Source organism: Neomonachus schauinslandi, chromosome 4, assembly GCF_002201575.2.
Source record: "Neomonachus schauinslandi chromosome 4, ASM220157v2, whole genome shotgun sequence".
Classification (NCBI taxonomy): domain Eukaryota; kingdom Metazoa; phylum Chordata; class Mammalia; order Carnivora; family Phocidae; genus Neomonachus; species Neomonachus schauinslandi.
This window is the reverse complement of record NC_058406.1, coordinates 130,532,886-130,559,417: the sequence shown is the minus strand read 5'-3', so window position 1 is coordinate 130,559,417 and position 26,532 is coordinate 130,532,886. Positions and strand designations below refer to the sequence as shown.

Here is a 26,532-nt window from a genome sequence, read left to right as displayed (position 1 = left end):
AGACAGGCTCCTCTGGTACTGCAGCTTCTCCCATCCCTAGAAGACCAATATTACACAGGGTTTAAAGGAAACATACTGGAGCAGCCACGTAACTCCAAACCCATACTAAAGTGAGTTGGTTGTAAAGTAAGCATAAACGGGTGTGTGTGTGGGGGGGGGGGGTGTAGAGAGAGAGAGGGGAAGAGAGAGGGGGGAAGATAGAGACTATAAATATATAAAATACAAAATATATATGTATACATTTTTAAATTTACCTTTCTGAGAAGATTCCATTTTGAAAAGAAGCAGTGTAAGTCTTTCTTTTGTCCACAGGCATGACGTCAACATAACCACCATGATTTCGCACCACCCCAGCATGTACTGCTGCTCTGCAGATACTGGACAGCTGAGGGGACAAGGAAAAACCCATCGTTATTAGGAAATTCCTGCTGAACTTGTCCAGTCTACTCTTCCACTGGACTGATATTCAGCAGTTACAGGTGGATGTTTTGTGCATAAAGGAATGTTTCAAAAGTCACAAAGTCAAAGCCCATTCTGAGGGAGTCTGAGGCAGATCCTAAGGGTAGCTACAATGGTAAAATCCCTTCACCATTTAATCTAACAAACATTTGCCTTTCCAAATAGCAGGCTTTTGCTATAGTGAAGCAATCAGATGCAAATTTGCTCCTTCTATCTCTTGAAGGGCCTATTTATCATTCTTAAATTTCAGCCTTTGCTAGTCCCTACTGGAGTCACTCTGACCAAATGTTCACAGGCTTATTACCTGCACCTCATTTATGTTCAGTTTGACTTACAAACAAATCATAGTTCTGTGTATCTTTACAGTCCCTTTTCCAAAATACAAGTGTGTATTAAATGGGGAGTTTTCTTCTAATGTAATCTATGCAGAGAAAATCTGCCCAAGGAGAAAAATATAAAGAACAATCATAGCTTCTTACCTATATTGGCAATGGCTATCACTTTGGTTTGAATGGTCTGACATAGTACTAGGAAAGTGCTACGATTACACTGTACCAGTTATACAGTCTGCATTGAATTGTATTTCTATGGAAGAGAAAATTATTTTCAGGTCCAACACTTTAAAATTATTAACTGGATTTCTGGAAGTCAACTCTTTTCCTTTGTCCCATTAAAGTCTTCTCCAGACTTTGATGTTTGCGCTTTAATCCTAATGTTCTACCAAAATTTGTCAATAGCTGAATACGGCCTGAGGAAATCCCACAAAATGAAACACTTGAACTGTTTCAGTATAAAACAATCCCCCTCATATCCGAGGGGTCTCTTCTGATCCCACTGGTGTGTTCTTTTTTTTATCTCTATGCACATGTGCATGACTTAATGTGCTTTTTTTAAGTTCACATAAGCATGTGCATCTTACATGACCTTGCTTTATTACTGTGCTCTGAACTTTGTGGCATCAGTCAGAACTTATTAGATCAGAGAGCCTGAATGCCAAGCTGTTTAATCCTTTTCATGTTTTTGTTATATCACAAAATACCATATATCTAAAGTCTTGAATCCTTACTCTAAAGAGGAATTTTATTCAGTTTAAAGTCCCTCATTGAATTAATGTTTGTATCCAATATGGTACATAACAGATGAAATTAAAAATAATTCTGTACACATTTCAGTATTTATCTTGCTCTGTTAAAAGAGTATTATCAGCATTTTCCCCAAGGCAATAAAAGTGCTTAGATATAACATTCACTAAATCCAAGCACTTAATATGTTTTGAAACTATTGTTTTGCCCATAACTATGCAGTCAGCAGGCATTCCTATTTGAGCTCAAAGGTCAGAAGAGATTTTCTTTTTATACCCGCACTTTGTAAGAATTAATATGTCACGAAAAGAAAAAGAATTTATCTGTGAAAACAGTGAAACATTTTTAATGAATGCAGAAATTAACTTTATTTGTAACAAATGAGAAAAGTTCAAAGCAATAGAATGTACAAGTTGTAGCTGTATAAACAGAAAGAGAGAGACAGAAGGAAATGTGGGAAGGGAGGGAGAGAAGATATCTTTCCATATCTTGTATTCAAAAAGATAATGTATTTTGTAGGGGGTGGGAAGATTGACAGTTAATTCTTGAATCTCTGACTCTGTATTGACCTCATAATAGTGATCCTTATATTTCCAACTTACTTTTAAAAGGATCTACATAATAATACATAATCACCTATATTTATTGCCCTAAGGAATATAAAATGACCTCAGGATATAAGTTCTAATAAAACATTAACTCTAGAAAAATAGATGGCTGATAGGTATAGAAGTGTATAGGATGCTTTGAAAGATTTTTCACCAGCCATGACTAAAATGAAAAGTTTTGGTGTTTAAAGGGACAATCTAAAAAGAATAATTTCTTTTGAAATCTCTGATAATTTTAGCTAGGCTTATTCATGTACACTTATTAATGTATTTTTTTTGACAAATATTTATGTGCAAGATTATTTGCTTAATTTCTGATGTCACTGTGTGCTCTAAGTTTGTTAAGGCAGGATGTAATTCTGTCTTGTTCACAGGCTGGCACACATCAAATTATTGATGAAAAAATGATGCATGAATAGCCCAGCTGTCGCCCTCAGGGAACTTCAAAATAATAAAAGAGGTGGAGAAACAATCATGACACTAACAGAATCAGCTACATGCTAAAAGGAAAAAAAATAAAGTTATAGGGGTTGAAAGAAGGACTACGTTATACATGTATTAGGAGATCCCGCAATACACTCCACAGAGAAAGTGGCAATAATTTAGGATGTGAAGAATGACCATGATTTTAACAGACAGGAGGATAAGAAGATAAGCACAAATATGAGAACTAATAAATTAGGATACCAGTAAGACATTTAAGCTGCAGATACGTATAGTGCAAAGCTGAAGCCTGGGAAGGACTCAGATGTGGAGAAAATTTCAGAGCTAACACTGAACTAAAAACAAAAACAAAACAAAACCCTGGACCTCAATGAACTCACCAATAGAAATAAGATGGTAAATACTATTTTAGACCTCTTGTCACAAACCTATTTCCATAGTATTCTATTGAATATGTGTTTCAAGAGTGTATTTCCTGAATTTGTTTTTGCATCTCTCTGGCTTAGAAATTTGTAATGGTTTCTAAATGTCTGCCACATAAAATCTAAACTCATCAGCATCCATTTAGACTCTCCATTTACATGTTTCAAGAGCCGGATCCCTCCATCCCTCGCACAAAATTGGCTGCAGTCCCTTTGAGATTCAATGCTCACCTGTTCCGAGCAAGCAAACCTATGTGTTATGCGTGCATCTCACCTGCTGTCACCTCCCTGTCTTTGTAGATGCTGTTCATCCCACCTAGAATGTGTCCCTAATCCAATTTATCAACCCACACTTGAAACCTGGCTCAAAGAGCACTTGTCCATATGCAAGCCCTCCCAGCTAACAGTCCTTGTCCAACCCAGTAATGTTGTCCATTATAACATCCCTCAAGTGGTGTCCTTTTGTACATATTTTAATGTGTTATCTGTCCTTGATTCTATGCTACTTTTTAAGTGCTCCTTTGCCACAATATGAAAGATATTGTTCATACATTATAATTTCTTAATTATCAAGTTTACACTATAAATTACTGAAGAAACAAAAGGAAGATTTTAAAAAAGCAAAATGAATTTTCCTTCAGAAAGATGACACTGGACTATTTCATAGGGGTCTGATGTACAATGTATGGGTAGGATATAAAGAAAAATTTAGTAAAAATAAATTATTATGCACTCGTATTTGCATAAGGATAGTCATTTTGTAGTGTTATTGCTGACTAGCTTCTCTGAGAATATGTATATCCACATAGAATCTGTTCCCTATTTCTATATATAAATGTACATACATTTAAATGTGTGTATACATATATATACATGAATACTGAGAGCTGAATAAATTAAGATACTTACATCAGAATAAACTCGAGTTCCAATTACACGAGCATAATGAGGATTTGCCTGCATACAGTTACGAGGACAGTAGACTCTGAAAAAATATATATATATAAATATTAAGTAGCTGGTTACTTTAGTCATTCTCACTAATAAGACCACAGACAGGCACACAAAAAAGTTAACAGCATTCTCAATCCTACTCATCTTTTTTTTTTTCTGAAATAGGTCAAGGTACAAGCCAGGCAGTAGATGCAATTGCTTCTGCTTAATTTACCCACTTCCAGCTTTTGGCACAAATGAGTTCTTTTCTTTTTTAACTTAATCAGGAAGCTTTCTAGTTTCTGGATTAAGCAGAAAGAAACATCAGGGTGCATTTCTGAGTATCTGGGAATTGGGACCCAATGTGTCTGTAGAATTTAGTAAACCGATAACTTGAAAAATGTGACTCATTGCCTCACACATCTCACAGTTTCTTTCTTCTGGTTTCACATCTTTGGTATCTCCTCTAATTTCATGGTTTTAATCATGACTATAAATTATTAGTCAAATTAATATCTCCAGTTAAGACTTCTTAATTCCAAATTTGTATGTCCTATTGCTTATTCAATATCTCTACTTAACTCTAATAATCATTTCAAACTTAGCGTGTTTAAAACCAAATTCCTAATCTCTTCCTCCGGCCCCCAAATCTGTTCTTTCTGTAGGCTTCCTACAATAAAGGGCAACTCCATTACTCCAGTTGCTCAGGCCAAAAACCTTTATTCTAGCCTCAATCCTTCTCTTTATCTCTCACACCTTACATTCAGTCAGCCAGCAATTTCTCTTGCTCATACGTTAAAATAAAATCAGAGCATTCCTAAACACCTCAGTTACTATAACCCTAGACTTTATGGTGTCTAGCTATAGGTTCCCCTGTGATCTCCCTGCTTCCAACATTGCTCCCTCCACTCCTGTTTTTCCCCATTTATATAAAAGCATGCCAATCCAATCATAACATTTCTCTGCTCCAAATACTCCAGTGGCTTTCCATCTCATTCAGAATAAATGACAAGATCCTTACAATGGCCAGTAAACCCTTCATATCTTGTTCCCCCCCCCATTACCGTTCTGACCCTATATCCTCCTCTTCCGCTTTCTCCCCCAGCTCCACTGATACTCACCTAATAGTTATTTCTCAAACATACAAAAAATAGGCTCTTCCTTAGGGCCTTTGCACTTATCTTTCTCTGCACCTGGAATATTCTTTCTCCAGATAGCCTGTTGCCTTACTGATATCTGATTGGCTTAGCTCATTTAAATAACATATCCAAAAGCCCTTTATTTAAACATGGGGTCCAATTATCACTGTTTAATCACATGTTTAAAAACTCCACTCTGAGAGTTTAAGAAACTATAAAGTGGCACCTTTTTTTAAGCAATGGGCTCTTCAAGTCACACACACACAGACACTCGTGCACTAAAAGGAAATTAAAAACTAAAACTGGAAAAAAACAGAATTCATTTTAGTAAATAGTACACCAGAGTCTCAACAAAATGACTACATGAAAATCATTGTGTGATGAAGGAATCAATGATTTTCCCAAAAGTATTCGAAAAAAACTTTAATCACAACTACCTTTACCAATTGAAAAAATTCCTTAAGATAGCTCTTAAGAAATAGCTGCATTTCTTATTTCTAAAACTTATATAATGTTGTACAGCTTATCTGTTACTTATAACATCTAAACTAGAACCATTTAAATATAAATAATAAATGAGTCCCAGTTTTTATAACTTTAAAGAGCTGATTTTTATAAAAGATGCTATTGGGGATTTCTATAGGAGGAAAGTTGTCCCCATTGACTGTGAAATTTCCCCCATGTGTTTGAGAGCAGTTGGGCATTCACTGCCCATCCTATGGTAGTAAAATCATCTGCTCTGCTCTTAGGATCACACTGCAGGCTCTACCTTGACTATATTTAGCACTTGGTTTGTGGAAGGCCAAGGTCGGTTACTTCAAACTGAGTTTCTACTTAGGCAAGTTCAGGTCAAAGAAAGACTGAAGGAGGTTTTTACTTGCTTGTGTTCTAATCTCTGGTTTTAACACCCTGTTATGTATTACTGAGAATGTAGATAGTGACCTGGTAAGCATTCCTTTATATATAATTTAGTTGTAAGTTTTTAATAAAAATGTTAACACATTTTAATGATACCTGCTTTTACATCTTGAACATTCAGTAAGTTTCAAAGATCAAGTTATTTATAGATTATATGTAAATCAGGATATGATTTCTGCCCTCCACCTCATGCCCCATCCCCAGGTCAGGAAAAAAAAATTTTCTAGTAACACACACAAACACATGATATTTACAAGGTTATGGAACTAAATAATAGAGACTGCTTATTTGGGGCTATTCTGCCTGCTATGGAACCTCTTAAGGACACAACTGTACAGGGAAATATTGTTTTTATTCATGCTCGTCTTGAGCTAATTTCCTTTCATTTATTTGTTCTTGGCATTTTCTCTGGAATAGATTTATGTCTCAACTTATTTAAGTCACATGAAATTCTGAAACAGATGTACCAACCACATGGTTCCTTAAAAGTTATAAACTGCTATATAAATCATACCATTATAGCATAATTTATGAAACTATTAAAAATTTTGTATGAAAAAAGACAACCCTTTGTTTCACTAGTCTTTAAAAGAAAATGGGGGGGGGTGGTTCCAGACTACTTAAGGTCAAATTATTTATAAATCATTACTTCTACCAATTTGTTATGTTGGTAACAGTAAAAGATAAAATTAATTTTTTTAAAGATTTTCTTTCTTTATTTATTTAGAGAGAAAGTGTACGCACAAACAAGGGGAAGGGCAGAGGGAGAAGGAGAGAGAGAATCCTAAGAAGACTCCATGCTGAGCACGGGGCTCAATCCCACGACCCTAAGATCATGACCTGTGCTAAAATCAAGAGTCGGATGCTTAACTGAAGCCCACCCAGGCACCCCAGTTAAATTTAATTTAAAAAATTTCTCTCTTGGAGGAATATTTTCCTTCCTGGAGTAACCAAAGAAATAGGAAACATTTATTAATATTTCACTTCAGTGATTTTTATTTCTTTTGGAACAATACTGCTATAAATTATTCCACAGATATTAAAATAACCATTTACTGAGCATCTACTAGAGGGAAGCTTTATCCTGGGGTGCCTCACAGAGATTATCCTTACTATTTGGTCCTCACAAGCCTAGTCACATGGCTGAGATAGGGCCTAGCATAATACTGTACATAGGGGGTATTTAATAAATATTCATGGATAATTCTAAAATTTTTTTTCATTATATCATAATGGTAAAATTTTTTAGCTTCACCTACCTTAAGAAGTAGCTACTTCTTATATTATCACAGTCTTTTAGTACCTTGTGAATAACCAGTCTCATTCTTTAAGTGAAACACTGCTTTAGTTTTAAAAGGCTAAGTGATGAAGCTTTTCCAAAATAAATAAACTTTTCCATAAAAAGCTCCCTCAATTTTTAGTAATTACAGGTTATCAATTACAATTCTACCTCTAAATCTTACTACTGGTTCTTAGAATTAACATGTGATTTCTTTGCATTAATGGAGGAAGTGTGGATAGAAGTTAAGAATGGATGTGAAAAGACATATTTCATTTTTCCTATGTATGGTTATGATGTGGCCATAATACTTCTAACAGTTTTCACCTTAGTGTGGTCAAGATAAATGAACTATTTTTTCTTTATTGTAGAGTAGAGAAACTCCATTATAATTTTTAAAAAGATAGTTTAAAAACAAAAGTAAAAGGAAGGCAGAAGATGGGCTTTTTGACTTACCAATCGCAATTAGATTTATCCAATTTAGGAACTGGATGGAAATGCTTAAAAATATGTTACATCATTATAGTTTTTGTGGTAACAACTTGTTATAGACTGTTTGTGTACCTCCAAATTCTTATGTTGAAGCCCAACTCCCAGTGTGACTGTATTTGGAGATGGGCCTTTATGGAGTTAAATAAGGTTAAATGAGATTATCAGGGTTCAGCCCTGATCCCAGGAAAGGAGAATCTTCTCTCTCTGTCTCTGTCTCTCCCCATCCCTACCTCTCCTGTCTTGTGAGGACACAGAGAGAAGGCAGCCATCTGCAACAAGGAGACAGGCTTCAGAAGAAACCAAACCTGTCCACACCTTGATCTTAGTCTTCCATCTTCCAGAATTAGGTGAAAATAAATTTCTACTTTTTACACCACCCAGTCTGTGGTATGTTGTTATATCAGCCTGAGCAGACTAAGACGGAAGTCTTCACAGCACATGTGAACATACAGAATACACCCAACAGCCCGGGTATTATGGAACAGCCAAAAGCACCCTGGCCTTTGGAGAAAGCACACTGGGAGTGCCTGCAGTGCAGGTAGTTTGTGACGACCCACCACTCCTTTCCGCTTTGCAGCTCAAGACCATACACCTTTCAAAGCCTTCACACAGCAGAATTCCAGGCAAGAACAGTTATCAGAGAGTAAAAGCCCCATGCATGTATGTTCACTGGTCAAGAAGAATGAGAAAATTTAGAAAACATTACCTTGGGCAATGTGAAGCAGGCTTATGAAATGGACAGAGCTGTTCCACAGTTGTTTCACAAGTGACAGCCTGGACTGAAGAATTGAAACACAAAACAATAAGCAAATCTTTGGCAACAATAACATGCAACATGGTCGTAAGAAAATAAGATTTAAAAAAGTGCTAACCTGTTACTTTAGAGACTGTGAAGGAATTAGCAGACTGATATTTGCTGAAGATAAAAACATAAACATGTCAATCATTTTTTAGATGTATCATCATCAACATAATTTCTGGTATTATTTAGGTCTATGAATACTTTGTTTCTTCTTAAACATTCTTACTTAAATATCTAAATAAGTAGTAGTATAAGAATATATCATCTATTTTATTCTAAATCTATATTACCTTCAAATATGAACCAAATCAATACCAACCAAATTAATCATTCTTGATATTGGAAAATGGTCTCTTCCCATGATCAATCTCAAAATATATAAATAACAGCATAAAACCACACAGATTTATATCTATATATTTGTTTCCTATTAAAATTAAAACTCTAAATATACTAATCCCCTGTCACCATAGAACCAAACTATTTAATCTCTCACAATAGTAAATACAAGGTAGTATTGTAAAAAGACTACTAAATCATAAGTACCTTAAAGGAATGTGTGTTATTCATTTTTTGTCCCAAGTGTCTAATAAAGTGTCTGTGATGAATGAATTCCTCCTTATTATATGCATCATGCATCATTAAAAAGCAGGAATAGAAGAATAGGTATACCATTATATATCAAAATTTTAATTGGTTTATTTATACCCAGATTTTCAGAAAAATATCTATTACAAAAGATAAAGCTTATTTGTGATAGTATTTTAATGACACACCTTCACATTTCAGAAGAGTTTTTGTAATAAACATAATCAAAAACTAAGTTCAAACAAAAAAGTAAATAGGATAAATGTTCTTTAATCCAACACCCAGTGTTTGGCTTACTAAAGCTAATGACTTTTATTATTCATTAAAGGTAATTAATAAATATCTGCAGAATTACTAAGTTAATCAATAAATGCTTCTATAAAGCTTTTACTTAAGAGAGTAATTGCTAATGACTGAAAACCACACACAAAGCCTTTGAACAAAATTGTATACATAGAATGTCATTCTACCAAATTTGCAAGGGTTTTTAATAAATTCTTTCTTATCATTATGAATCTTCTACTGTGGAGTTTCATGCAATTCTATAGTTACAAAGAAAAGAAACTATGTCGTATATCTTAAGAAGAAGCATTCCATATGAGGCCTAATGTTTGTTTTTTTACATAGAAGAAAGACACTAACAAAAAGTTATTTCAAAAGGCCATACTGTTCTAATTTCTATAGAGTATATATCAAAATATATAGTCTTCTAAAATAATGTTTCATATATTTAATATGAGAAACATTTCAAAAGTTAATGCTTTTATGTTAAGTTACATTTAGATGGACAAAGGTACATAATATATTACATATTTAAAGAACTTTTCAAAATGCTCGTAATTTTACCTACTAATCTAATTTATCTTACTAACAAAGTTATTGTTGCATGAAATAAACCATTTATCCATAAGCAGGGCAGGGAGAATATGCAAATCAATTAGCTTTCTCTGGGGTATTTTCTTTCATAGCTGAAAAAATCTGTTTTTTCACATCAAGAAAAACTGTAAATTTGTACATTCTCAATGAAACTCCAGAAAATGTGGAGCTTTAGCATGTTCTTTATAAGTAAAACTGTTCAATTTTGAATTCACATACTTCAGCTCCTTTTTGTCTTCAGAAATTACAGAGCTCAAATGAGCCTTGGCAATTACCAACTTCCATATAAATCCTTCTATGCTTGGCTCTGAAAGAATTTGTCAACTCATTATTACAATTTAAAATCATCTCATCCAAAAGATCGTTTGTGTACTTACCCAATTGTTTGAACACCATTTCTATTGGATTTGATGAAATAATGTTTTCTTCCTTGTCTAGTGATATCTACCCAACCGCCATCATTGTCTATTATACCATAATGAATTGCAGCTCTACAGATGCTGGATTGCTTGGAGAAAAAAGAAGGGAGCAAAGGATATTAAAATATTAAGAGTTCTCCATAGGACACATCTAATTACTATTTACATGACTTAAAATTAAATGAACATATCTGAGCAAAATATCTATACTTATATAAATTGTTATTTTTGCATTTAAAAAATCCAATATGTAACAAGATCCTATTCCCAAATCATTATATTTATAGTACTTACCATTTCATAATGTACACTGCCAATAACCTTAGCTTTACTATCCAAACAGCCAGCAGGGCATTCATATCTAAATGAAAGAAATTGGGAACAAATTTATTTTCTCTGAATGTCAGTGTAAAATGAAAATACATCATATTTTGCCCAGGTAATTTTGAGAATAATAACAAATATTACCTATTGCAGGTTGTTCCTTTGCACTGATCTCTTAATCTTACTTCACAAGAAACAATTTGGGCTGAAAAAAGAAAAAAATACCAAAATAATTTAGATAATGTAAAAGCTACTGTAGTTCATAACATATATTCTAATGTCAAGCTTTTGCCATTTTAAAACTGTCCCAATTAATAAAATATAGTCGCATATGCCATCTATGTAAACCCTAAAATTTGTGTAAATCATGCAGAGCTCTTACACATTTGCTGTGTGCTTATGACTTCATTTCCGTTACTATCATCTGCTCTTGTCCGAACATGGCTGTCATGGACTTGTGACTGCTGCCGTTCAATTTCATTTGTTTCTTCTTCTCGAGGAGGGTAATACCTGTCTGATCCTTCTGTTAGAGAGAATAGATATAAGAAACATGAGCCCACCTTAAATGTACACAAATCATCAAATAACGATATACCATTATATGCCTGGGTAACACTTAAAACTAGAAAACTAGAAAAATCTGTAGTTTTTTGGCTTAAGGTGGTCGTCTTATGTAATGCATTGGAGTAAATAAAATAAATGTATAAGGCTCTGAACTCTTGATTCGTCTTTGCTTCCATCTGGCTAACATTAAATGGAGTCATTTCTAAATTTGCTTTATATTTGAGAGTGGTATCAGGGATTGCCTTTCATAATGGTACCATGAAGTCTACACAGTGATCTAATGAAGTAAGGGCTTAGTGTATTTGAGTTTGTTTTCCCAAATGAAATCATATTTTTAAGAAAGTCGCTTTTAAAATTTTCAAAAGGGTCACATTTAAAATTCTCCCAAAAGGAAATTCAGCTTAAAGAAGGCGTGCCATGCCCTTTTAATTTACTACAATGTCAGTTTCCATGGAAAGGTTTTTCTCTTTTAGAAGGAAATCCAATGTGCAGAAATTTAAACAATGGAGAATTTATTTTTTTCCAGGTTGGCATATCAAGGGCTTAACAGTGGCATAATTTGGAACGGTATGTTATTTTCATGTATGTCCAAGAACTCAGAACCTAGAAAAGGGAAGTATGAATTCAGAGGAGAGTCAGTTTTAAGTAAAATAGTGGTCACTGGTGAAGGGGCAAGTAGGGTGGAGGTTTAGGGATGGAGAAAATGGAAAACAGACTCACACACAATGAAAAATTCTTCCAGGAATGGAAAATGGCTCATATAACAGAGTGAAATAAATCATTACTTCTTGTCTGCTCATTATAGTAATGAGCACTCAGTCATCAAGGGAAAAAAAGACATCTCTTTATGAGTACTGAAAAAGGGCTGCATTAATTCATGTTTTCTAAAACACTTAGTCTGCATTAATCTTCATTTGGTCATCATTAAGAAAAAAGTACAAGAGAATAGAAATGTTCACTTGGATGCCCAATTAAGAGCAGGATTTTCACAAAGCTTTGTCATATAAGTTTTCTCTTCATGTGCTGTAAACAGGATACCACATTTATATGTACATTTTAGCACATCAGATGCATTTCAGAACACTACTTTTACAACAGTTTTACAATAATATGATAGCTTTTTTATGGGTTATTTTGGCATGAGAAATTATATATTCTGCAATAAGGAGCACAGAATTAGTATAATTCTTTGAGCATCATTTAGTAAGATTCATGAATAAGTATTTTGGCAAAAACTCTTAAAGTGCTAAAAATAAACTATTAAATTGCTAAATCCTTCAAAAATGAAGACTCATAAAAATAACTCTAGTCTAATAATATATTAAGGTGGCTTTTTAAAAATGTAAATGTACTTATCATTCTGGGATAATTTCAAAGTAGAATTAGAAGTGGTTATCTGAAATAATGATGAAACTTTCCTTTAAATACATATTTGGTATAACAGACTTATTAATATTATATTTTTAAAATATTTGCAATGGCCTCAAAATAGTTTAAATAGAGTTCTGGGAATTTTAATATAATAATTAAATGTGCTTTTTTGCCTTTTAAATACAAATTAATGTAGAAGTTGGATTAAAATATAAATCAACCTGAATATTTTTTTTTAAAGATTTTATTTATTTATTTGAGAGAGAGAGAATGAGAGAGAGCACATGAGAGGGGGGAGGGTCAGAGGGAGAAGCAGACTCCCTGCCGAGCAGGGAGCCCAATGCGGGACTCGATCCAGGGACTCCAGGATCATGACCCGAGTCGAAGGCAGTCGCTTAACCAACTGAGCCACCCAGGCGCCCTAAATCAACCTGAATATTATGACACAATAGCACATACCTTTGTAGCACAGATTCTCTCTACAGCCGCCTCCAAAACTAGGTGGGCAAGCAGAACAGGGCCGTCCATGTTTATAGGGAGCATGGCCCCACCAGTTTCCCCTTAAAGAGATGATCCACTCTATTAAGAGTTGGTCTAATATAGCATAATTTATAAGACACTGTGAAATATTACTATTTTCTAAGTAATGATTTTGGTGTGTAGATATAAAACATTTATATCTTTCATCGCAGAGTCCTTTTAGTTACTAGGTTTATATATGAACTGCTGCCTCATTCTTTTGAAAATATTTTAAGTAATTTGCTATGCATATTGTTAAAAATTACAAAGTTAAACTTCCACAGAACACTAAGCTCTGTTATGGGATATTCATCCATATTCCATTTGTTTTAATGAAGAGATTTTAGATTTAGATTTGACCCTACATACAGTCTGTAATATTTTCAACATAATCATTCAATGGTCTTTACACAGGTGAAAATACATTTCTCAGTTAATCTATAGTTTTTCATCTCTAATAAATCCAAATTATTAAAACTATGTAATATAATGTAATGAGTAAAACTGAAGATATAAAAATGTAATTCCTGTCTTCACAAAAATCATATTTTCAATTTTCATATTCCTCTTAAGCACTGATTTTATGCATCAGACAACCATTTTAATTGTTGCCATATTAAATAAATAGCATTAAAACAATACACTTTAGTCAATAATACATACTGAAAATGAGAAAAAAAATTGAGAATATAAAGTTTCTTCATGTTGTTAGGAAAAATTTACATATAAAAGTAATGTTTTGTCTACTTACTTTGGGGAATAATTGCACACCAAGTAGACAGCTTTGGGCCATATCTGTCCCCAGATATTCATGTTATGACACAAATTAATGGCACAGCCTATTCTGCTACTTGTTGCCCACACCACCTATGTTAGAGAAAGGAAAAGAAAGGCTCAGAAAAAGTAGGCTGAGACAAAGTAAGACAACAACATATCTCAGAGAAAGATGTATAAAACTGAACTTGAGAAATGAACCTTTATCATCCAGGATGAAATAAAGCAATGTCAAAAGAATATTTTTCCTGAGACTTTGGGAAGTGCTTGATTCAATTTAAAGAAGAGTGCTACAGGTAATAACTCTATCTAGCTATAATAGGTAAGCATCTTCAAAATATGCATTTACTAAATAGTTCAAAAGTTACATCCTCACAAACCTAAATGCTGTGTTAATGTATCTATAAAGAGGCTTACCTAACAAAGGAACAGAATTTCTCATCTTAAACTGTACTGGAACAAAAATGTAGAGGTTCAAATGTCTTATACAATGTGCATTTTCATAGTATAACTGTTTATTAGGGAATTCAGTGCTGATCCTAATCTTGTCACATGCAAAGGCAGACAGAACAATTTGCTTTATATTCACTAATAATCAGCCATAGAGATTCTAGTAACTCAGATCTGTGGTGAGATTTATCTAGTTGTATTTACCCTTAGTGGTTTGATTTAGAGGTTTACAATTTACCCAATACCAACTGTGGACACTGAATAAAATACATATAATGTATGAAGTGTATTTATATATAATGTATAAAATGTATACATATATATAAATGCTGCACACATATAAATACTGAGTGTCATGGTAAATAAAACTATATTTTTTATTCTTTGGAAAATAAAAAATGATACCTGACTTTGAAGATGGTAAATTTCTCCCATGTGCATTTCCTGGGGCCAGATTAAAAATGTTTCACATATAAAATAATTGAAATAATGTCTTTTTTAAATTGATGTTTGGACTTTTCCTAGTAATCACTTTTATTGTTTATAGAAATTGGTAAGTCTATTCTACATAAATCAATATGGTTTTTAATAACCACACCAAATTACATAAGACTCACATTGAGTAGCTTAAATTCTGCCACAGTTACACAAACTCGACTTAGAAAAATGAGGTATAATGTACCCAAAACATACCTGTGTATAATGAGTACACACAGGACCGGAACATCTGAATGGACAATATGGGTTGCATTCATGTTCATACGGGTAGCTAAAGTCTCTCACTTCATCATACCATGCTTGTACATGAAATGTTGGGGGCCTGTATCTATTTGAAAGACAATAACCACCAAGAGTAAGTAAAGTGGGAGAAAATGTAACACCAAATATTGCAAAATAGATTGGTAAAGTTTGGTAGAGAAATATTCTTGTGTAAGTTATTAACGTTAAATACTTATGGCCATTACGTTACTTGTAATGTTATGTCAATGATTTAAACAAAAAATAAGTCTAAAATATTGCTGGTCATTCTGCTACGACATTTGTTTTTTTTATTATTTGTATTGGTGTGATCATTTGTTTTCCTTTTAGGCTCTAACCCTTAGAAAATTTTCAGTGCTGAATTAGTATTTCATGCACTTATGTTATCAAAAACAAAAAAGTTACACTTCACACTACCTTCCCCAGTGTGCTCCCAAGTTCTGTCCAATTGATGGAAGCAAACTTGCAGGTCCATGTTCCCACAAACAAGTTTCAGCCCAGGATTCTGCGGATCTTTCCAGCTCTACATCCCATGTCTATAGTTAAAAACAAAAACAACATTCAGATACAGATAATGTATTTGTTTGGAGTTTGGACATTTCTTCAGAATACAGTATGCTTCAGTTCAGTTTCTTCCATTCTTACTGCTTTACAAAGTCAACATCTTAGTCTGGGTTCTCACCATCTCTCACCTAGATTTTTGCACTAGTCTCCTAACTAGTCTCTTTGCCCCTATCTCTTATCCCTCCAATCTGCCCCACAAGTATTTAGAATTACCTAAGTGAGCACAAATATGCTTAGGGGATTGCTCCATCTAAACACATCCAACAAATTCCCACATACATAAAGTCCAAGAGCCTTGGTCTCACTGTTCCTTATCATAAAACATGCTGTTCCTTGCTCTTGCTGGCATTGTTTCCTCTGTCTAAAACATCCTTCTACCCGTTATTTGTCACACAGATCCCTACTCTTTTTTCGCAGCCCAGCTTTAGATAATACATTTTAGACAACCTTTCCAATTCTCTCAGATGTAGGCTATTCCCTCCTTGGGGCTCTTAAAACTTTGTAATACTTTTTCATTTAGCAGCTATTACAATGAAATGTTAGTATTCGTCTACATGTCTGTCTCTTTCACAAAACTATGCATTGCTTGGAGGCAGTCATTTAATTCACACCGGTATCTTTGGCCTATTTTTTGTGTTTTCTGTCTATCATATAGACAAGGTGATTAATAAATGCTTATTGAGTATACGAATGATGAATGAATCTGATTCCTATAAAAATACATATGCATTTTTATATGTAACATTCAATGAGGTGATTAATTTGTACTTCTAAAATAATTTACAAAGGAATATTTAAAATTACAAAATTATTACTGAAATTATCTCGTATGTCCTAGGTTTAATGTTCAATTTGTTAATCTGAAAAACAGGCAGTGTAGTAGCAAGTGTGGTTGTAAAAACGTAAGAGTTAGGCAGAGCTGGGTTCAGTCTTGGCACAATCACAGAACTCTGGGATAGGAAAATAGTCCTGGAACCAGAACATGAGGATACAACCTAAGGTGATAGCAATGAGGCTGGAGAAGAGCAGACAGACTGAAATCATGTTTCAGAATTTAAATTCCTAGAAGTTGATGGATGACTGAATGTAGGTCATGAGGGGGAAAAAAAAAAAGATGAAGATGATGAAGGTTACCAAATTGGGAGAAGAAAAATACAGGAAGAGAAATAGATTGTTGCCATGGAAATATATTTAATGTATCTCAGTGCAAATTTCTAGGGTGCCGCATGAGATGTCTGTGATATATGCAGCATGTGTGCCAAGGAGATAGTGGAAATAGATGTCTGGGATTCTGGGAAAAGAAATCTGTGCTGAAGATATGAATTTTGATGTTATTCACCCAGAGATGACTTTCTTCAGGAAGATGATATAGAATGAGAAGAGGAATGAAAAGAAAATTCTAAGACTACCAACCTTAAAAGGGAGAAAAAAACAATGAATTAGTAAAATAAACCAGGGAAAATGGGATCAGAAAGGTAAAGGGAAAACTGTAAAAGGATTAAATTATAAAGCAACGGGACAAGGATTCTAGGCATAGAGAGCAGGCAAAAGATCAAATGCCACAGAGAAGTCCAGAAAGACAAGAGCTGCTAAGTGCTAATTCATGATCAAGAACAGTTTCAGAACAATGCTAGGGAGAAAATCAGAACACATGGGCACATACTTGACTGGAAGGAGAAATTGGAGAAGGCAAGTGTGCATTACTTTGTTAAGACTTCAGAAAAGAAAAAGAGAGAGATGCAGAAGCTTAAAAAAAAAAAAAAAAAAAAAAAAACAGCCAGGTTCTAGGGAGAATTTGTAGTCGTGACTGTAGGCCAAAGGAAAGCACACTAGGGAAAAAGAAGCACCAAAATAATAATAATAATAATAATAATAATAATAATAATAATAAATAGAAGACAATAAGTAAAATAAAATAATGGCTTGAAGCCATTGTGGTGATTTTAAAACACTCTTCCCCACAAAGGTGGAGTTGAATTCTCTCCCCCTCCCTTCAATCTGAGCTGGATAGTAACTCCCTTTTTTTTTTTAATTATTATGTTCAATTAGCCAGTATATAGTAACTCCCTTCTAATACATAGAATGACACTGTGAGATTTCTCAGGCAAGGTTATGAAATACAGCCTCTATTCAGTCAGTTCTTTCTCTTTTAACACACACATCTTGGGACGCCTAGGTGGCACAGTCAGTTAAACATCCAACTCTTTGTCAGGGTCATGATCTCAGGATCATGATCTCAGGGTTGTGAGATCTAGCCCCAGGCTCCATGCTCAGCATGGAGTTTCCTTGGGTTTCTCTCTCCCTCTCCTTCTGCCCCTCCATACACATCTTAACAGACCTGAGCCAAGAAATTATAGTCTGGCTGCCCTGAAGACGTAGCTGGAAAGATATTGTAGAGCGATCACACAGAGAGTGAGAGATGCAGGAGGAATTTCGGTTGTTTGGGCTTTCCTAGCCCAGGCATGAGGCTGTCAGTTTGCAAGTCCAGGTCACTGCAAGCAAACATGTGAGAGGCCCAACTATGACCCACCAAACTTAGCCCTTAAAAGAGATCATAGGACCCTTATTTAAGGCCAAACTCTTGTTTTATACATGATTCTATAATCTCAGATGTTAGTTTTTCTAATGAAATTGAAGATGGGTGCTTTTTAAAGAGGATAAACAACCAGCTCCAAATTCACAAATTCACAAATATGTTATATTGCAAAAGTCTGCTTACATATCTGTTGTATAGAAATTGAAATAAAATTTAAAATGTATCATTCAAATGCTTTAGGCTAAGTTTTCTTATCTCTAAAATGAAAAATAGAAGATAACTCAGGTCCCTTCAAGGACTAAAAAATTCAGTTATTGAGTATGTACTATGGATAAGCTGTTTTTTATGGCATGGCAAGTTTTCTATGTAATGCACTAAAAATAAGGGGGAAACCATATCAAATGAACTATAGTAAGGCTAAAATAGGGACACATTATTTTAATATAAGAACTGAAGCAAAGGAGCATGCAACTAAAATTTACTATTAATATTTAACAAATATTAATTAGTGATAGTTTTTAAAGTAATTATCTATTTAAAGAATGTAATCAAGCATAGGTGTTTAGGTGAAGTTCAACAATACGAATTGAGAGGATCTTTAAAAAAACTTAATGAAAATATAGCTGTCCTAGAAGAAATATTATTGTGAAAACAGCATTGAATGTATATTTTTATGCCACAACATTATATTACATGTTTTAAGACCACCAGTAATTCATACCCATCCCATTTAAATGTAAGTCAGTCTCTATACATTTCTATTTAAGTTCAGGTTTGTAAATAAAATCAAGATGGCCTGATGGACTTTTTTTTCCCTCTCTGAACTATTCACCCAGCAATAATTTAAAGCCAAACCACACTTAAAATTACCATTTCTTTATAAAATGGGTACTTGAGGTGTGTATAAATGAAAACCACTCTATTTCCCAATTACATCTGTAAGCTGTTCCTTCTTAGACCACAGTGAAGTGTTCAATGAAGTTTTATTACAAAGAAACATTTAGAATACTACTAAATTCTTTGTCTCCAATGATATTTTTAAAGCCAGTTCAACAGGGAGGCTTTATCATTTCCTGTGTATGTGTGTGACTGTATGAGAAATCCTAAATGTTAACAAAGGACTGTCAAAAGTAAGCCTAGAAATACAAAGTAATGTTAGTACTGAAATATTATAGTGGTAGAAATTGGAAAGTATGTAGCTATCTAGACATGTACAGAAAATTCCATTGACTGTTATCCTCTGTGAAACATGAGTGAACATACTCAATTCATATTCCTACCAGAATACCTGCAATCCTGCTCTAATAATAGGTGATGACAGCTAGAAACCACTGAAGGATGTAATTTTTAACAGAGTTAATATTAGTAGGCTACCAGTAAGTTCTATCACTGTACATTAGGTAAAAATTGTCATTACTGATATTACTTTTCCTTTCTCTTTGATACTGAGAATAGTTTTGTCTCTTAAGAATGATTAAGTATTTTCAAATATATGTTCTTGACCACAGTAAATTTACAACTCTTTCCAGATTAATAAAATTTGAAAATTCATGTCCTGGGAAATGTATCATGATAATTAGTCTACCAAAGAGAATACCCTAGGTGACACTGAAGTAAAGTAGTTTTACAGACTTATATTCACCAACAAAGAAAATATATAAATGATTAAAGACATTTTAAATTGACCAGCTTTAAATGGTCTGACACCTTTAAATGCACAAGAAAATTATTGACTAGAAACTCACATAATTTCATAATTGTTAAATATCATTCTAAGTAGGAAGATATAGGATTGTAAGATTTTCTAAAATTTTATGAAATTCTACCTAAGTGTGATAAAGCTACAATAGGTCTTTTCAAAGACATGCTGAGAAAAATGTCTTTAAATAAAGAAGATAAACTTTTTCCAAAACAACTGGGAAATATAATTAATGTTGCAATTATCTAAAAATGAAAAGAATATCTAAATAATATAGAAATAATGTACTAATTCATTACACCTTTTTGCAAAATTGATACAGTTTTAATGGACTTCCAAGATAAATGCAAAAGACAAAACTGGTCTTTGACTATCATACTATTAGGTAGCCTAATCAAACGACAAGCATCTGTCCATGATACAATTTGCAATTTAATATGGACTTTTAAAACCTGTACTGCTTTCTGGCAAAGTAACAATATTATGAAAACACAGTGGTCTGAAAAGACAATTGTGTTGAAAGTCCAGTCTAGGCTAGAAACTCTGGTCTACTTCCTACCACTGAAAACTAGAAATAGCATGATGAAATTATTTTTAAAAATTATCTTAGCATTTGCAATAAACTTTGACAAAAGGAACTTCACATTCTTGTTTTGAGACATATATATCTGCATACCTAACTTGGAATACCACCCTTATATCTCCAAACCTACCTCAGTCCTGAGCAGTCAATGGCAGTCAGAAATAGTAACAGCATGATAGCTTTCAATGGTATTGAAAACAGCCTTTCCCTAGTTCTATGTCTTCTGGACATATGCAAGTAAGGTTATTAGTCATAAATTTTCCTCTCATTTTCTTGTATAGACAGAGTAAAAATAAGCTTGCATTTGTTCAAAGTACTTCAGTGAGTAATCAAAATACACGATACACCCTGGAAGAGTTTTCTTTCTTATTTAAATTATGTATTTTCAAATTTGTCTCTTGATTATGTCAAGTTTGGTTTCTGTTTCCTTATCTGTAACAACAGGAAGCTAGAATAAAGTCCTTCAATTACGTTCAGCTTTAAAATTCTATTATTTTGCACTTATAGTCTCTTATAGAATGCTCTGCATTGTTTATAAAACCCCATAAGAACTTACAAACTGTAAAATAATCTTTCTGATGACAATTAAGGGCATTTCTAACTAAGAAGCAAAAGCTATTTTGTGATTAAAAGATGGGCGGAGGACTTGAATAGGCATTTTTCCAAAGAAGACATACAGATGGGCAACAGAAACATGAAAAGATGCTCAACATCACTAACCATCAAGGAATGCATCTTGAAACAAAAATGAGATATCACTCACACCAATCAGAATGGTTCACATAAAAACAAAAAAAGAAATAACAAGTGTTGGAGAAGGTGTGGAAAAAAAAGGAACCCTCCTACACTGTTGGTAGGAATACAAATTGGTGCTACCACTGTGAAAAACAATGAGATTCCTCAAAAAAATAAAAACAGAAATAGCATACAATCCAGTAATTCCACTACTGAGTATTTAACCAAAGAAAACAAAAACACAAATTCAAAAGGATATATCTACCCCTATGTTCACTGCAGCATTATTTACAATATTCAAGATATGGAAGCAACTCAAGTGTCTATCAATAAATGAATAAAGATACATTATTAGAATACAATGGAATATTACTCAGCCATAAAAAAGAATGAGATCTTGCCATTTGCAATAACATGGATGAACCTAGAGGATATTATGCTAAGTGAAATAACTCAAAGAAAAATACCGTATGATTTCACCTATATGTGGAATCTAAACAAACAACCAGAAACAGAAACAGACTCAAATAAAGGGAACAAACTGGTGGTTGCCAGAAGGGAGGGGGGGTGGGGTAGGGGGGATGGGCAAAATAATTGAAAGGGATTAAGAGATACAAACTTCCAGTTATGAATAAAGAAGTTATAGAGATGAAAAGTACAGCATAGAGAATGCAGTTAATAAAACCATAATAACATTGTGTAGTAACAGATGGTAACTATACTTACCATAGTGAGCACCGCCTAACATACAGAATTGTCAAATCGCTGTTGTGCACCTGAAACTAATATAACATTGTATACCAACTACTCTTAAATTAAAAAAAAAGAATTAAAGCTGTATTGCGACTTACAACATTGCAAAACCAAAAAGGTTTCAGATCTTCCAATTATGAGTCTAGAGAAGAGCTCAACTGTTTCTGAATCATCCCTACTAAAGAAAGTTTTAATATTGTCCAAGACAGATATACTGAAACTTAACTGAATGTGACAAGAATATATTTTCAGTAAGAAGTTAAATCCAGGCTCCCTTCAGCTTAATCCCGAAAACACAATGGTAAAACCTTTGAAATAAGACATAGACTTCTACATGTAATTTTTCTGCACTGCCAAAAGGAACAGGATTTTTCAGCCAGCTAACACATTTTTGTAAAACTGATATAGTTTTATGGATTTCCAAAATATAACGTACATGTAAATTTTCTGCACAGCTAAAAGGAAGAAGGATTTTTAGCCAGCTCATGAACATAGTTGTTGAAGAAAACCAAAGACATGAAGAGTTACATCTTTCTAAATACCACCTATAAAAGATAATTCTTGCTGTGCCTTCACTTCTGGAAAAACAGGTTTATAAATTATCCATCATGTGTCAAAACTAAATCCCTCCCCAAATCACTGCTGTGTCCTATTTGAATCAGAAAGTGCAACCCAAAAATCTGACAGGATAAGCTGTCAACATGATCCTCTCGATAGCAATAACCCGACCTTCCAAAAAGAATGTTATTCTAAGCAAGTCACACACTTGACAGTTCACAAGATTTCAGATTTAAATTCCGAATATAATGCCGCATTATAAATTTTTTAAGCCACCTTCTTTGCTCCCTGTTGGTGGTATTATTCAGAATTACAATGAAGAAACTGACATCAGTGAAATAAAGAAAGAAGCAAGTCGATCAATGCTGAAAGAATGTATGATGTTTTTTTGTGATAAAGTCATCTGGTATAGAAAGCACTATGGAAATCTGCAGTAACACATTCCTTACAACTCAAAAATTTCCTCAGGTGTTTAACTACTGTGCCTCACCTGTCTCGAAAAGACTTTGTAGTACCAGGGAAAATGTACAAGGCTCAGATTTCAAAGGGAACACCTGTATTACTGCACAAAGAGGCCAGGTACTGAGAAAGTAGCATTACCTCCAGGCAATGCACTTCTGAGGGTCTCCTGGAAGTTACAGAGATATGAGGCAGAGGTGGCAGTATTTTACTCACAACACTTTAAAACAATGCCTTAAAACCTTAAAAAAAAACTAAATCCCTAGCAACCTGTAATTTAGGGAATTGCCTCTTCATTTCCTTAAAATTGAAATATTTCTGAAATGGAAATTTAATGTGTGGATAAACACACAAGATGATTTCAATAAACCCACAGTTTAAATATTATACAGAGATACTGAATGCATGACGCACGGAAGATTGCCCTTGTGAGACAGCAGAGCCATTAATTCAACACAATCCTTACATAGAAATGTCTACTGATTCATCTCATTCTCATCTCACTGCCAATGCCCTCCCCAGTCTGACCATAACTTAACTAGCTCACTTATATCCCACCTCTATTCAACAGGGACCCTCAACAGCTGACTCTCTGAAACTTTAAAGAGTTTATGAATCACCAGAAGATCTTTTTTTAAATGCAGATTCTGGGGGCACTTGCATGGCTCAGTCAGCTAAGTGGCCGACTCTTGATTCTGGCTCAGGTCATGATCTTGGGGTCCTGAGATCGAGCCCTGAGAAGGGCTTCTTGCTCAGCAGGGAGTCTGCTTGAAGATTTTCTCTCCCTCTTCCTCTGCCCCTACCCCCTCTCACTGTGCATGCACACTCTAAAATAAATAAATCTTTTTTTAAAAAAATGCAGATTCTGATTTGGCAGGTTAGGAGACAAATCTAAACTATAATATTTCTAAGATCTGGTGCTAGGACCATACATTGAAAAACCACACTTAGAGTTGCAAGGTTCTAGCACCTGTCTAGTTTCTTGGTCAACTGAATCCATTAGAGATTTTCCCCAAAAGGAACTGTCCTTTTTCTGCTCTCCTACCTAGTTACTTAAACTTCATCCTTTCACCAAAGTCCTATTCACAATCTCTCTCCTTTTGGAAGTCATTCCAACTACAATATTCCATTTATCATACTCTTCTCTGAACCTTCTTAAACATGTAATTTACCAATTACTATATATTCCCCTTGATCTGTATCCATTGTTTTGTGTCTTAATTCCCAAACTAAAATTCAAAATAAAAATTGTGTCTCACACTTTTTTGTGTGTTTTCCATGGCATCTAATATAAAACATAGCATAACATACATTACCAGTATGTACTAATCAGTTATCGCTTGTCTCACAGCTGGCCTGGAAACAATCAATAATTTGGATTGAAGATACAGGACCTAAGTTCTCTGCCTCAAACATACATGTGTGATATAAACTCAAATGAAAGGGTAGTCATAATGTACCTATGCTAAACAAAAGGTAAACCTCTAAAAAGCTAAACTTGGATTACTTTTGTAAATGTCCTATCTTTGTATTAACTTTGTGATTAATCCAAGGTGATGACGCCTTCATTATTTTTATTGTCATTTAAGAGAGGAGTAGCTAATAATCTTCAAGACTATGTTCTAGATGTTTGAGGAGATTCAGTACTTAAGGAAATCCTTTAGTAACTGAAAAGTACCATCTCTCAGTTCTTTAAGTCTCCATTTATAGCACTGGGTCAATTTATAAGAATTAACACCAGGTTTTAATTTATTTATAGCTCATACAATTTAGACAGATGCAAGATTGATCATTAACTCAAGCCTAGAAGAATACATGATAGGAAAGCTAAACTCTCATAATAAGTCACTCTATGTTATCTACTTATGTATTAGTTTATATTTATATTTCAATATAACTTGGGTTTTGAAAGTAAATATTTTTATTATTTTTTTAAGATTTTATTTATGTATTTGAGAGAGAGAGAGCAAGGAGCCCAATATGGGACTCGATCCCAGGACCCTGGGATCATGACCTGAGCTGAAGGCAGACGTTTAACTGACTGAGCCACCCAGGTGCCCTCAAAGTAAATAAAATATTAATTGCTTTTATTTATTGTACTTAGGGATGCTTTTCTAGTTTTCAGAAAGAAAGAGATGGGTTAACAAATGAAAAACTTCTTCTTAGGCAAATTAGTAATAGAAAAAGTTGATGGACACATAGAAACCAAAACTTAAAATTTAAAACCCTAACTTCAATTTAAACCAAATGCTAAAACCAGAAATATTTAAATGATTATGTTTACACAGTTTTAATGAAACTGCTATAGTAAGTTAGTCATTGTTCCTATAGTGAGAATTCTGTGTTAACTTTTCACTAAGAATTCCTATCTCAAGAATGATAAATTGTTTTCCTTCCCAGCAGTCAATTGGAGCTATGTAAACATGGTTTCCTGTTTTCCTTGGCTGCTAGGAAACTCAAAGCTAGTTTAATAACCACAGCAATCAGGTTTTTAGGTGTCCTTTAGTACTATGCCTTTAACTTTTTCTTCTTCAGTGATTAAACAATGACTAAGATGATGATTTTAAGAAATATGGTTTTCAAAAGTCCTTATTTGAAAATCTGCGAAAGACTATTGTGTTCAATATTCTTTGTTTCCACAAAGCCATTCTTGGTCCCTAAGTACCATTCTCTATGTCCCAAAAGGCTCAATCCTACATACCAAGTTACTTCAGGCTCTCTTGGCCCCTGGATTCCAATTGGATTTGGCTAATAGGAGACACAAACAGGAAGTCAGAGGGTGTGAGGTGTCTGTATTACCCTCACCAGCCCTATGCATTCCCTTTGAATCTTCTGCCTCACTGTGATGGTGACAGTAACCTGTCACACAGCCCTTCTTTCAGGCAACAGTCCTCGCCAGGCTGTGACATCACCATTCAAGCCTGGGTGCCCCCCATCCCTTATGGCTCACTTTAGTTCTGTCCACAACTCTGCATATAGACCCTCAATTTTTTTTTCCTGGTGAACTCTATTATTGAGGCATTGTTTCCTGCTAAAAAATAGTATTTGAGAATAAAAATATCTCACAGAATTTATATTACAAACTGCCTAACATATTACCTGATACCTATTAGATCTTAATAAATGTTTTCTTATTTCATCGTTCCTTTAAGAATCTGCTTAATTTGCTGTGATTTGCATAGCCTTTTAATGGAACACTGCTGATATTCATGTGACTAAGGAAGAAATTCAAATCCAAAATTTTGAATGACTGAAACACAAGATAATCAATCGTTGCCACCTAAAGTCCCAATGGAAAGGTAAATAACCCCCTTACAATTCAAATTCAACACAATATTAATTATACAAAGTTTAGAGTAAGTTATTCCTAGCTTTGCTTTGAGTCTATTAAGCAATAAACTTTCAAACCTAAAGACCGTTTTT

The 26,532-nt window shown here is 34.0% G+C and overlaps 1 protein-coding gene across 2 annotated transcripts in view; it reads right to left on the bottom strand.

The window, feature by feature from the left end:
• CRISPLD1 (cysteine rich secretory protein LCCL domain containing 1) overlaps window positions 1-26,532 on the bottom strand; it is a 44,216-nt gene that overhangs the window by 2,253 nt on the left and 15,431 nt on the right. The window contains exons 3-14 of one of the 2 annotated variants that reach the window (XM_021688278.1): window positions 15,640-15,758; window positions 15,157-15,289; window positions 13,991-14,106; window positions 13,180-13,280; window positions 11,168-11,308; window positions 10,930-10,990; window positions 10,756-10,822; window positions 10,420-10,550; window positions 8,649-8,692; window positions 8,483-8,555; window positions 3,925-4,000; window positions 255-385 (exon numbers count right to left, since the gene is read on the bottom strand). In XM_021688278.1, the coding sequence (XP_021543953.1) occupies window positions 255-385; window positions 3,925-4,000; window positions 8,483-8,555; window positions 8,649-8,692; window positions 10,420-10,550; window positions 10,756-10,822; window positions 10,930-10,990; window positions 11,168-11,308; window positions 13,180-13,280; window positions 13,991-14,106; window positions 15,157-15,289; window positions 15,640-15,758 (1,193 nt within the window). Of the gene's footprint in view, window positions 1-254; window positions 386-3,924; window positions 4,001-8,482; window positions 8,556-8,648; window positions 8,693-10,419; window positions 10,551-10,755; window positions 10,823-10,929; window positions 10,991-11,167; window positions 11,309-13,179; window positions 13,281-13,990; window positions 14,107-15,156; window positions 15,290-15,639; window positions 15,759-26,532 lie in introns of those variants that run through there. The other variant, XM_021688279.1, reaches the window with a different exon arrangement.